The sequence below is a fragment of the Centruroides vittatus genome, unplaced genomic scaffold, assembly GCF_030686945.1.
Source record: "Centruroides vittatus isolate TY-2023 unplaced genomic scaffold, ASM3068694v2 scaffold_1047, whole genome shotgun sequence".
Taxonomy (NCBI): domain Eukaryota; kingdom Metazoa; phylum Arthropoda; class Arachnida; order Scorpiones; family Buthidae; genus Centruroides; species Centruroides vittatus.
In genome coordinates, this window is record NW_027122669.1 from 335366 (window position 1) to 348430 (window position 13065).

General features: G+C 32.9%; 1 protein-coding gene across 1 annotated transcript; it reads right to left on the reverse strand.

Moving 5' to 3' along the window:
• Window positions 1-320: 320 nt before the first annotated feature.
• LOC136986470 (serine hydrolase-like protein) lies at window positions 321-9132 on the reverse strand. Its single transcript, XM_067283997.1, has 2 exons — window positions 9083-9132; window positions 321-1288 (listed from the first exon to the last, which is right to left on the reverse strand). Exon 2 carries the CDS (start codon window positions 1262-1264, stop codon window positions 344-346), a length of 921 nt encoding a protein of 306 aa, XP_067140098.1. The 5' UTR covers window positions 1265-1288; window positions 9083-9132; the 3' UTR covers window positions 321-343.
• Between the last annotated feature and the right edge of the window lie 3933 nt (window positions 9133-13065).

Sequence of the window (13065 nt, forward strand, 5' to 3'; positions counted from 1 at the left end):
TGTAAAAAGTTTTATTCATTAAAGAATAGGAGTAGAATATTCCTATTCTTTCACAAATTCAGGAAAGAATATTCTCTTAAAAATTAGAGGATATTACTTAAGCCATATTAATATCACGTGTCCAGCAACTTTACTTAATACTTAAGATATATCTGTAGTAAATCTTTATATTTATCCTCTTTATATAATCTAGTATATAAAGTATATAATCTAGTATATAGTATATAGTATAACCTTTTATATTTATAACTGTGTTGACATTTTCCTATCTTATCAAAAATATTTTGATATTATAAAAATATATCGAATTCTTTCTGTATTGTTGAGTATTCGAAAATTTAAATTAGATATTTGATTTTGTATTCAAAAGGAATGGATTTATAATTGGTGCAATTCGTTCCGGATTATTTAAGTGAACGAAATGATTACCTTCCACTTCGACCAACTTAAATGATTTACATTTTGTTTTGTAGATTTCAATACATTCGTTCAAACTTTCTTCATCAGTGTAAACGGGTGAATCTTTAGCTTTGATTAATAACAGATCACATTTCATATTCAAAATAACTGATTTTACAAGTTCACTACTTGCAAGTCCACTATCCCAAATGGATTTGATTCTAATATCGTGAGAGAACATAACTTTTCCACCGTGAAGTTGCTTAACACCCCGTTTCATTAATATTTTTGCACTTTTCTCGGTGAGTTCCGAGTTCTTACCTATTAAAGTACGCAATGCATTTTCTTCCGAATAAACGGAAGGATCAGATTTCAGTTTATCTTCCAATTTCACATACTGATTCATACTATTACGAAGTATTGTCGTTACAATTTCAGATGGATAACTTAAGGGTTTTAATAGTTCGATACCAATAATTTTATTCACTATTTCTGGATAGATGCTACCAAACATAATGGCTAAACTACTTCCCATACTATGTCCTAAAATTGAGAATTCTTTCCATTTGAGATAATCAGCAATAAGTTTGATATGATTTATATATTCTAAAAAAAAATAAGGGCATCCTGAAGGTTTATGACTGGATAATCCATGACCCGCAAGATCTGGAACGACAACGTGTAAATTCGGATGAAGAAGAGGCATCAAAGTATCAAACGATCCTGCATTGTCTTGCCATCCGTGAAGGGCTAACAACTTTTCACCGGTCGACGGTCCATATTCTTTTGCTGCTAAGTAACCACAATTAATTGGAATTTGTATCTCTCTAAATGAATTTCCGTCTTGAATTTTTGTTTCCTGCATAACTGTTTAGTCCAAGAAGAGAATCTGAAAGAATAAAAACTTGTCAGTTTATTTACCTTTACATGAAAAAATATTAACATTAATCTTTGAAACCATTTAAAAATAAACTAAGTTTTTAAACTAACTTCAAATAAATATCCACTAATTTATTCACGTAATATTTTTAAAAAGTGTGCTAATTACTGTTCTGAATTCTCAAAAATTGTTATTTCCGGTTTCAACAAACTGGAAGATTATTTACATATTTTGTTTATAATCGCCACTCTTAACGTGACTTTTTAAGCGGTCAAAACATCTCTCTTTTTAAAGCTTTTTGTATGCTTTAGTTTCCTTCTTCAGAAACTTTTAACTAATTTAAAAAAACTAGTAGAACAATCAAACTGTAGTTTGACATTTAAAATTTGCTGTCTGTATCAATAACCATCAATAAAAATGAGAAGTTTTAGTTTTGTTCCTGCACGGGGAATACTCTAAGCATCGAGTACTTCCCCATAAATCCAAATACAAACGTTTATTAACTTGATTTTTGATTAAGGCCAAATGATCTGCTAGATTATAGCAGAATTATGAGCTTAATATAGTCTGATATAATCCTGAAGATCATTTGGCCTTAAAAAGCCAATCCTTTAAATATGCAAATCTCTTAACTAATAAAAAAAAAACACAACTTTCTAATCTAAATATATAAAATTAACTTAAAAGATTACACAATTAGTTACACATTTCTATATTTTTTCATATTTAAAGATGTCAACTGTTGCAAACAACACAAATATTTTATATATAATAAATGTATTGTTTTTCGCTTTTTGCCCTTACTATTATTAAGCGTATCTACTAAAGATAGTTATTTATATTAGGTTTTATCACACCTGTGAACATTTGAGAATCAGTGATCTATTTCAGACCAAAAGCAGCAACAGTTAATGCAATTTCCTAACAAGAAATAGTTTGAAAACATAAGGAGCCAATTCATTACAAGAAAATCTCCTTTTATACAGAGTTCTCTTTCTTCATAACAATGTCCGTCTGCTAGTGTGCCATCCGTTCGGTTTTTAATTCATTGTCCGGGTTAAGAATTAATTTTGTCCGGGATTTCGTAGCAACCTGTCGACCTTTTTTATTTGCTTCTCGGCTCTTTAAAGCTAAGTTATTTCATTTCTTAATTTAAGTTGCTCCTACACAAGTCCCTAACTGGTTTAGAACTGGCGTGCATGTTATTCTTCACATGGTAAAATAACATTGCGCATGCGTCAGAGACTTCTGTTTGAGCAAACCCGACCTGCCGTCCAAGTCAGCAATTTTGAAAAGGTGGCGACACTACTGTCTGCACATTACAAAAGGTACCACTAAACCTCTGAAAAGCTGGATATGGGAGTTTTTTCCCACTCGTTATAAGCCTGGACTTACCCTAACAGATTTTTGCCTATTATTGTTAATTGTCTACTTGGACTTTACTTATTAATAGGACTTTAAAAATCCTATTAATAAGTAAAGTCCAAGTAGACAATTAACAATAATATTAGAATTAAGGACAGTAAGACTTTTACAATTAGATTTTTGCCTGTTTCCTCACATGAAAAAACAGCTATGCAGAACACAATTCCAGTAAGGCAATGATGTCAAACACAAGAACTGCCAATGAATAAATCATCAATGCCCAGGTTTTGTTCGCAAAGGAATGGAAGATCTGATTGTTAGACTGGATACGTGTCTCGGCAAATATGGTGACTACACTGAAAAAAGAAACACACAAATATTTACTAAGTTACTCGTGAATTTTTTATAGATTGATTAAAAATTTTTATAACTAAATATGGAAACTTAATTTCTGATACATATTTATACATACTGTCTATCTCAAAATTATTTGAAAATTAATGTTTATTGAAACAACGTAAAACTGACATAAAATACAACTATTAATGAAAACTACTATACTGTCTGCACAGGATAAAGAACAAAGCAGTGCATAGCTATCGAGAAAGGGTATATGTCTGCGGTAAAATATAGTACCAATGATACAAATTATCATTATACTTTTTCATGTAGCATTTATCATAAACATCATTTTGTCCATTGTCTATTTTGTGATGGAAAAAGTGTCATAACTATTTTAAGCTAAGTATTTTCTGTATAGGCGTATACAGTAATTAAACCTATGCTGGAAAAGTGTTATTGACTTAAACTCTGTTCCAGTTTTTTGAGTTGGTTTTTCAGAAATCTTTTAACTGCCATATCATCAAAAGGAAATTCAATTTTGGGACTGAACGTTCTTCAAAAAAGCAATAATTCAGCTTCCTTTCAAGGCCATTTTAATGCATTTTTCAAGGCTAACCACTTCTGGTTATCCTGCAGTGAGTATAGCACTATAAAAATGAACTGATATATTGTTTGATAAGTTTTAAGAGGCAACTTAATTATTAAATAAATAAATCTCAATACAATATTAAAAAATAAATGAAATTTAAGCATACTGTCACTAATAGAAGAAGCAATTTATATTATTATGCTAAGTTGGCTAAGTTGGCTGTTTATGTTACGGAGCTGGAACCACAAGAGGGCATGCAAGACAGACAGCCCTGATTAATGTATAAGGGTGTATTTCGCCCGATCCAGGAAGGACCTTGAATAAAGTATTCAGAGTAAGTGTCTGTATTCCCGTCTCGCAGGGGGTCTTAAGTGCATCACAAAGGGTGCGTAAACAAAAGTAAACCCTCACCAACAGAACTGTTATCAAGCATTCCAAAAGCCATATACTTTACAGTTATGGATGCTAAATCAGCCTTCTTTCAGCTACCGGTAGAAGAACAATCACAAAAACCATTAATAATGAATACACCTTTCGAAAATATAAATTTACAAGACTGCCGTTTGGAATCACAACGGCATTGGAGCATTTTCAAAGAGCCAGAGACACAATACTTTCAAATATTGAAAGCATTTAGGACGTGTAAACAAAAGTAAACCACTTAAAACAGTTTATATTGACCTATTCAACAAAATAATAAAATTCAATTTTTATTTTTATGACATTTTAATAAAATGAATACAATAGAATAAAATACCAATAAAAAGAATTGATGTATAAATATTACTGGACTATTTGTACAAAACAATTTTTATATAAGTTATTTTCAGAAAAATATTATTTAAATATAAATAAAATAAGTAATAAAAATTTATATAGTGGATTTCAATATAAAAATTAAGTATCAAGGCTATGACAGTACTAAGAACATTTCTTAAAACTTATACTATTTTCTTAAGAATTAAAAATTAAATATACAGTCAAAAACTTCATATTTACTTATGTATCTTTTATACAGAGTGGCCAGAAAGTCAATTAATTAGCTAAAATACATTTTAAGATCATTTTATGAATGCTTAAAACAAGTGGGAGCAACTAAATCATAATTTTAACCATGATTAAGCTACTTTGTATATAAATAATAAGATGATACATCTGCTAATAGTATATCAGCTACCTTTAGCGAAAACTAATTGAGACAAGAAGCTTTAATATATTATATAGTAAGATGTACCAGAAATTTAAAATACAATAGAAATATTTGCAAAAACAAGGTCAAAATTTACAAAGTTGTTAAATGCAACCAAACGCAGCAAAGGCCATCAACATCAACATTCAAAAAAAAAATCCATAAATACCGTATATCTCGGCAGATAAGATGAGGTATAAATTTTTGTCGAAGTTTTATAGGTTTAGCATATATCTGTCCTATAAGACGACCCCCAAACTATCGACGGCCTATGAATTTAGTTTAGATCGGCAATCGTCATCCGGATAATAACACTGTATAGCGTATACTGAATTATGTCCTATTCGTAATTTTTTGAAAGAACATCAAATTTTATTTTCTTGCATATGGCAGCACTGCCTTGCGATTGTTGCAAACATTCGCACTGATTCAGGCATTCGGATAATGACCTTGACTATTCACAAAAACATCGTACGAGCTATTCTATTTTGTGGACATACTCTACTCTCTAGTAAATAATTACGGTTTGTCCATTTTACTATAATGGTTTTAATTTATATAAATTTCAATCTAATTTTTTTTTTGTATCTGTCCTATAAGACAACCCAGATTTTCAGGGCCTTTTTTTATAATTCAACTATCGTCTTATCTGCTGAGATATATGGTACATATGCTATTTAGAAACACCACAGACCTCTGTGAAAAAAGTATATACTCTTTCCCCATTGTCAACAATAGAATGAACCAAAAATGGGGGTATACAGGAGTAACATGTTCCTTAAACCTACTTTTAAGGGAACATGAAACATCCACAAATAGGGGGCTTACTACTACTGCACTATCAACCTTTACTACAGACAATGACAAGTCTTTCTGGACCAAGCTCAATGCTTACATCATACCAGTAATAAGACCCATCTCCAGCATTTGGAGAAGCTGGAAATATATAAAGCTTCCAGAAAGAGTAGCTAACAATTATAGATGCTGATACAGGAGTAACCATGCATTGGGGCATGTGCCCCCTTTTCATTTCGGTTGCTTTTTTCTTAATCCCAAACAGTAGCAAATTTATGACTTCTAGCCTATTCTGCAAATACAAAAGAAACTAATGAATGATATTTGTCCATTGACCCATGCAACTTCGTCATACGTTGACCAACGCCCCATTGTTTTCAAGGTTAAGTTAACCCAGAGTGCAATCCGTGCCACCTTGTGGGAGCACTGATCCAATGTTGAATCCTAGAGTTTGAAGCCCCTTGTGTAATGTACAATGCCCTTTTTTATAGTCTGCAGACATTGCTACACTGATACCATATCACAGGCCTGGAAATCTGTTTAAAGTCATCTAAAAAATCTTTTCTTTTCATTACGTAAGTGACCATAGTATCACATCACACCATTGTCCAATCAATTTTATGTTCCATCCACTTCAAAATTTTCGTTCCATTTTATACAGTCAACTCCGCATAAGTCGACACCCGGATAACTCGTCACTTGTCGGTTACATAGTGAATTTTTTGTGGTCCCAGCCAACTTACATAGACATTAATGTTATTAACCTTAAAAAACTCGGTTTACTCGACATCGTTTAACTTGTCACCACTGGATAAATCAACATACTTTTTCTGTTTCACACTTTTTAGAATTCTGATAAGTCGACCCCCCCTGAAAAATAAGTTCACACCACACAGCTTATTGTAGGGTGTAAACTCATTTTTTCAGAAGGGGAGTCAACTTATCAGATGTCAAAAAAGTGTGAAACAGAAAAAGTATGTTGATTTATCCAGTGGTGACAAGTTAAACAATGTCGAGTAAACCGAGTTTTTTAACATTAATAACATTAATGCCTATGTAAGTCGGCCGGGACCACAGAAAGCTGACTAATTAACCTACGGTGATGAGTTATCCGGGTGTCGACTTATGCGGAGTCGACTGTATTTGATAATAGAATGACTGTAACTGATGATAACCAATGAAAGTAGTCAAAAATATTTGTTTATTTAATAATTATTTTTCTTCTGCTGGATTTTTGGCGATATCATTTTTGATTAAAAACATTTGCTTTAATAGAACTTTATGTTCTATTAAAGTGTAGAAACTTAGAAAAGAAAAGAAACAAATTTGAGCACTTTCGGACTTTTATTAATTTTCTAATGCTTGGAACATAGAACACTGCTACCATGGTAATGCATTATAAATAACTTTGTGTTAAGGAAGTAAGGAATAAAAAAAAATTTTTTTTTACTTCATTCTTTACTTCCTTAACATGCTTCCTTCCATATCTTTTGCTTCCTTAACAATGTAGTTGATCATAATGAATTTCTACGATGGCAGTGGTCTATGTTCTAAGCATTTCCTGAAAATGAATAAAAGTTTGAAGTTCTCGCCTTTTTTTTTTTATAAGTTTCTAAATTGTATGCTCCATTAAAGCAAATATTCCTATTATACAATAATATGCAGATATTCCAGACTTAATTATGTGGGCTGCATACTTAAATTTATCTCTACACATAGCTGAAAATACTTATAAATTTATTTCCATTGAATTTATAAATAATACTTGTTTATATGAAAGGCTGTCAACTTTTTATTAACAACAAAATGAGAAAATTAATCCAATTTCTAAATAAATTTGAAGGTTTATTTCATTTATATGAGAAATGTATATATATAAAATTATATTTTTTTTATTGCTAAATGGAATCTGAAAATATATCTATATAAACCTGTTAGAACAATCTATTTATAATTTCGTTATTTATATGAAATCTAAAGTTAAGAGTTTCCTAGATAACTAGATAAAAATAAAAACTGTATGTCATTGACCCAGAAAACTTCAAATTTTAACACAGTATTTTATAATCTTATGAGAAAAATTGAAAGGCATATTATAGCTGTATTTTCCATTCAAAAATTGTAAAATAATACGTAAGAATGTAAAGGTTGTTTGTATGTAGAATGCAGGTGTTATTTCTTTGAATTATAGTTCTAGTTTATGTTTCTGTATAGTTCTACTATTTATTTCTATAAAGCTCATCTTATACAGATCTACCAAAATAAATATTCAAACATGTTATAAAGCCTTCACCACAGCTAAAACAGGTAACACTTAATACAGATAACATCAGAAAACCTTGGTGTTATTTGTATTATCTTATAAAACAATCAGAAAAAAATATTTTCAGCTTTTTAAATAATAATGAGGTTGAGGCCAAAGTTTTAAATGCAAAAACGTGTACATTGGACGTTGGGCACTGCTTTCCTGTAAGCCTAGAAGTTTGACAATGGCATTTGGAAAGTCGGTGGAATCATGCTCGACATTCCAAACGCCATTGTCAAACTTCTACACTTATGGGAAAGTGGCACCGAACGTCCGACGTACACGTTTTCACGTTTAAAACTTCGGCCTCAACCTCTCTAATTATTTTCAAGTAACATTAATATATAATCTAAATAAATGTAAAACTTAAGGTTTATATGATGCTCAGAAGGTAAATACATTTAAATTTTTATACATATTAAAATTATTATATAATAATATAACCAGAAAACGTTTTCAGATTAAAAAAACAAAGAAATAAATATTTCCTGATGGATTTTAAGAAAATTGATTTAATACAAATGGAAACGAACCGGTTTGTTCTCATTTATATTATATTTATTGTCGAGTATTTTGGTTTTAATATATTAATTGTCAGCTGCAAGAATATTGCCCTTATACAGAAAAGTGACCTTATTAATATAGTAACTCAATAAGATTACATTTTTACTTATGTAAATATTTTTGGTGCACGAAGAGTTAATCGTTTCCTCTACTAAACAGGAAGTGTTTATATTGTTTGCCTTAAGAGCAATTTTTTGACAACAAACCCAATCTCTCCGAAGGATCTAGATCTTAGATTTGAACTAATAACTCCACTTTCAAAGTGAAAATCATACAACATCACTACTGTCGTAATTGAAGCTTACATAATGAATGAAGCATTCAAATCTGCTGCTGTTTTCCTTGTATTGCTTCCTGCATATTTATTTTTTAATATCTTTATAACTAATAATATACTTCTTTTTCCTTTAAGAGCCAAAAATAGAATATAAGCCACAATATGTAAAAATATGTTGTATATACAGTTTATATTCATTCATTTTTAATATAGGAGTCACTGAACTATGAAGTAAGCATATCCAAGATACAATTTTACACGAAAAAATACAGTTTTCAGCCTGAATTCTTAATTTGTTACGCTGTTATTACCGCAAACTTAATATAATTTAAATCTTGTTATACAATTTTCATATTTCGAAGGAAAATGCGACTTACCCGTTTGACAGCAACGAGGACAACGTTGATAAACACGAACACAGCATGCGTTTTGTTTATGATTTCGAACAGCGCCCTCTGTGAAATAAAAAGCATTAAAAAATAATAATAATAATAATAATAATTAATTTCAACCAGTGGGCGGCGGTTCCTTAGTGAGATTTCAAAGAAAATTTGATTAAAAAGTTTCGCAAATATTTCGGGGCCCCACTAATATCTTTTTCCCGAGGCTCCATCCGGCCGGCACTGAGAGGTTCAAAGGTGTCTTCAGGAGGATCGCCTGTCCATGGAATATTAAGCGCTAAAATAATAATTATTTAAAAAAGAAAAAACAGAAATATATATTTTAAAAATAAACAATTTATAAATTAGTGATGCAGATTTGTTTTGAGTTAATACAATAAACAATTGTCTAACAATTCGAGGTCAAAAATAGCGAGGTTGAGGCCGAAGTTTTAAACGCGAAAACGTCCAAGGTATACGTTTCCGCGTTTAAAACTTCGGCCTCAACCTCGCTATTATGATGGCAAATTGTCTTCCTCGGCGATTACATAACTTGGTTTTGATCATAATCGCTAAATATAACAAATGAAATTAATACAGTACTTTAATTGTAATGGTTGCATGTCACACGTCAGCCTACTTTTTTTTTTTAACTTTTTCCGCTCTGTGGGCACTAAGAGGGCCTCTTTTAGTAGGCCCATTATGGGTTCGGCCAGGCTCACAATGGGGCGACCGGGTGGTGAGGGAGGGGCCCGACATATCCGAACGGACCACCCCCCGAAAAAATTCGATCCCGGGTCCCCCAGAGCGGTCAAGGCGGCAGCCTACCGCTCGGCCATCCGGCCATACGTCAGCCTACTGCTCTGGGAGACCCGGCATCGAATTCGGGTGCGAGAAATCCCAGATAACTTTTTTGTGGATGGTCTGTTCCCATATGTCGGCAAGGCCGTCGAAAGTTTATATGGGCCAGAGTAGAGAGGACTCTTTTAGCTAATTTTTCCCCCTTGAACAAATGAAATACATAGAACGTTTCTTTACTAATAAAAACCAGACTTAATGATTTTATAATTTATTAGTAAAAATAACAATTTTATGGGGTAAGGACCACTATGAACCACTGTATTTTCTAGGCCCGAAGGAAAAATCCCCCACTCTCCCTTTCGATAGCCCGACATGTTAGTCCTGTCTCTCGCCATCTGACGTTCCCATTGTGGCCTGGCTGAACTCACGACACATATGCTTAAAAACACTCTCAGTGCAGATTTCATTAATTATGTGTAAAGATTTTGAGCAGTTTTGATCGCCACCCTCTTCTTTGTATGCAACGATATAACCTACTTTATTCCGTGCAGTTGCGTGTATAATAGTTCATAAACCTCCGACATTGAAGAAATAACTTAGAAAATATCTGCAGAACTTTTAAAAACTAAATTTATTTGCGTGACTAGAGTAGACTTATAAAAAGAAATTCATATTCCACTAAAAATGTCCACGTAGCAGTGCCTCGATCGTTCTTTTTTCAACGAGTACAGTGACCTACAAATTTCCAAATAGTTTTTTTAATTCGTCTCAGCCATTTTACATTCCCGGCTTGTTATCTATATAACATGGGAAAGAATTGGAATCGTATAAAAGTTGACCCTCTGGGCTTTTTGCACATATCCACGTTTTCAGAGCTCTTGAACCCACAAAAGTCAAAAAAGAGGAAAAATAACGTGTTTTTATGGTTTTCTTTATTCCTACACAGCAACGCGATACATGGGCGATCTGCCGAGCGGGAACTGTTCCCGGAAGGACTTTCAAAGAGAATTTGGTCTCTATTTAGGTGTTACTAATGTGGAAAAACTCGGAAAACTTTACGAGCAACTACCAGTGTTCAGTGATTTTATCCACTGTTATTATAATAAAAAAAAATAAATGCTCGGTTATCAGTCGTTAATTTATACTACGTGACTGTGAATTACTCTAGCACAGGGATGGCGAACCTTTTTGAGTCCGTGTGCCATATTGTAAGCATACTTAGCTTTAAAGATGTTAATGCGTGCCAAAGTCTTAGACTTCGAATAATGATATTTAAAGAAATTAAATGAATACGCTTTAATTCGAATAAATGTAAAAAATCTGATTGGAAAAAGAATGGTCAGGTGATAAACAGAAAGGATGATTGAAAAGGACAGAAATCATATGATACATTACGTGCCAAGTGATTTCTCGTACGTGCCACTTTGGGCACGCGTGCCATAGGTTCACCACCCCTGCTCTAGCAGAAAGATCACAGTCGGCGGCCGGATGGCCGAGCGGTCAAGGTGGCAGCCTACCGCTCTGGGGGACCTGGGATCGAATAATCCCCAGAAATTTTTCGGGGGGTGGTCCGTTCGAATATGTCGGGCCCCGTCCCTCACCACCCGGTCGCTCCATTGTGGGCCTGGCCGAACCCATGATGGGCCTTCTATAAGAGGTCCTCTTAGTGCCCACAGGGCGGAGAGTTAAAAAAAAAAAAGAAAGATCACAGTACGGAATATAAAGTTTTTTCTCGAAGTTTCCTTCTAGAGGCACCGGGAACATTCTAGAACATTTGTCTGGAAAGTACATAAGGAACGTTCATTTTTCTTCATACTGATTACTCTTGAGATCATCCTCCGACATCATCCCGGAGCAAAATCGTAGTTATGCCAATGGCGTTATTGAATTCAATAAAGAAACGAGCAATTATTGTGATTTATCGTCACAATGCAGGGTTGCAATTTCTAAACATATTTTTAATTTATTTCATTTAAAATACTGTATATGCTTTTCACCTCAAATTAATAGTGGCTTGCCCCCGTACATCATACTTTTCCTTTAACAATAGAGTTATGTATCGTATCTCCACTAGGGTCGGACTTAATGACGATTTTATTCGTTATTAGCATTTACAATTTTTGTAAAATCCGTCCCTATCCTCAAAATTAAGTTTATTTGCCATTTTATAATCTTATATATAAAATTCTCGTGTCACAATGTTAGTTACCGTACTCCTCCGAAACGGCTTTACCGATTTTTACCAAATTTGATATGCATATTCAGTAGGTCTGAGAATCGGCTACTATCTATTTTTCATACCCCTACACCATCTCCCCCCTTTCAAAAATATATTTATATATAAATTAAGGCTTTTATGTCCAACAGATGGCGCTACCTTCCGACGAACTAAGTTTGCTTTTCTGTCAGGCATTATGCTTTTCTGTGAGAATGGACTGAAGCAGATCATTTTCTATCTATCTATATAAATAATATATAACGTTCGTTTGTTCTTTTCTATGTTGTTTATATTAGTTTTAGTTTACGTTGTTTAGCATCGCGCGTGAGTTCTTTTGTATTTTATTTAAATTTGAAATTGGTTATTCGGAACAGTATTCGAATGTTGTTAGCCTGACGATGGCCATGGAATGGGCCGAAAACGTTTGTTTATGATTAAAGTTAAAGGTTCTCAGCATCAAGGTGTTGTTGTCTTACAGTGTAATAGAGTCTGAGTGAGGTTAGGAGAATAACTATTAATTATTCCTATTTTATTAAAATTATTACTTAATATAAATATTAATATAAATAAAATATAACGTTCGTTTGTTCCTACCGATTCCTTTGAAATTTTGACACAACGTTGCATTCGAATACGCACGTGTTTTTATATAATATACATGTCGAAATTCCCCCCAGTGGGGGGAGATGGACGGGATTAAGGCTTACCGTGAAGAACTCGGCTTCTATTATACTATTTTACATGCGGTTTTTTGCGTTTTTAATTGCGTTTTAATAGGTTACGTCAACAGAATATACACTAAAAAGGGATTTTTCGATATTCCCCAGCGGGAAAAGTGACGGGATTAAGGCTTACTGTGAAGAACTCGGCTTTTATTATACTATTTTAGATGCGTTTTTGATTGCGTTTTAATAGGGTACGTCAAGAGAATATACACTAAGAAGGAATTTTTTGAAATTTC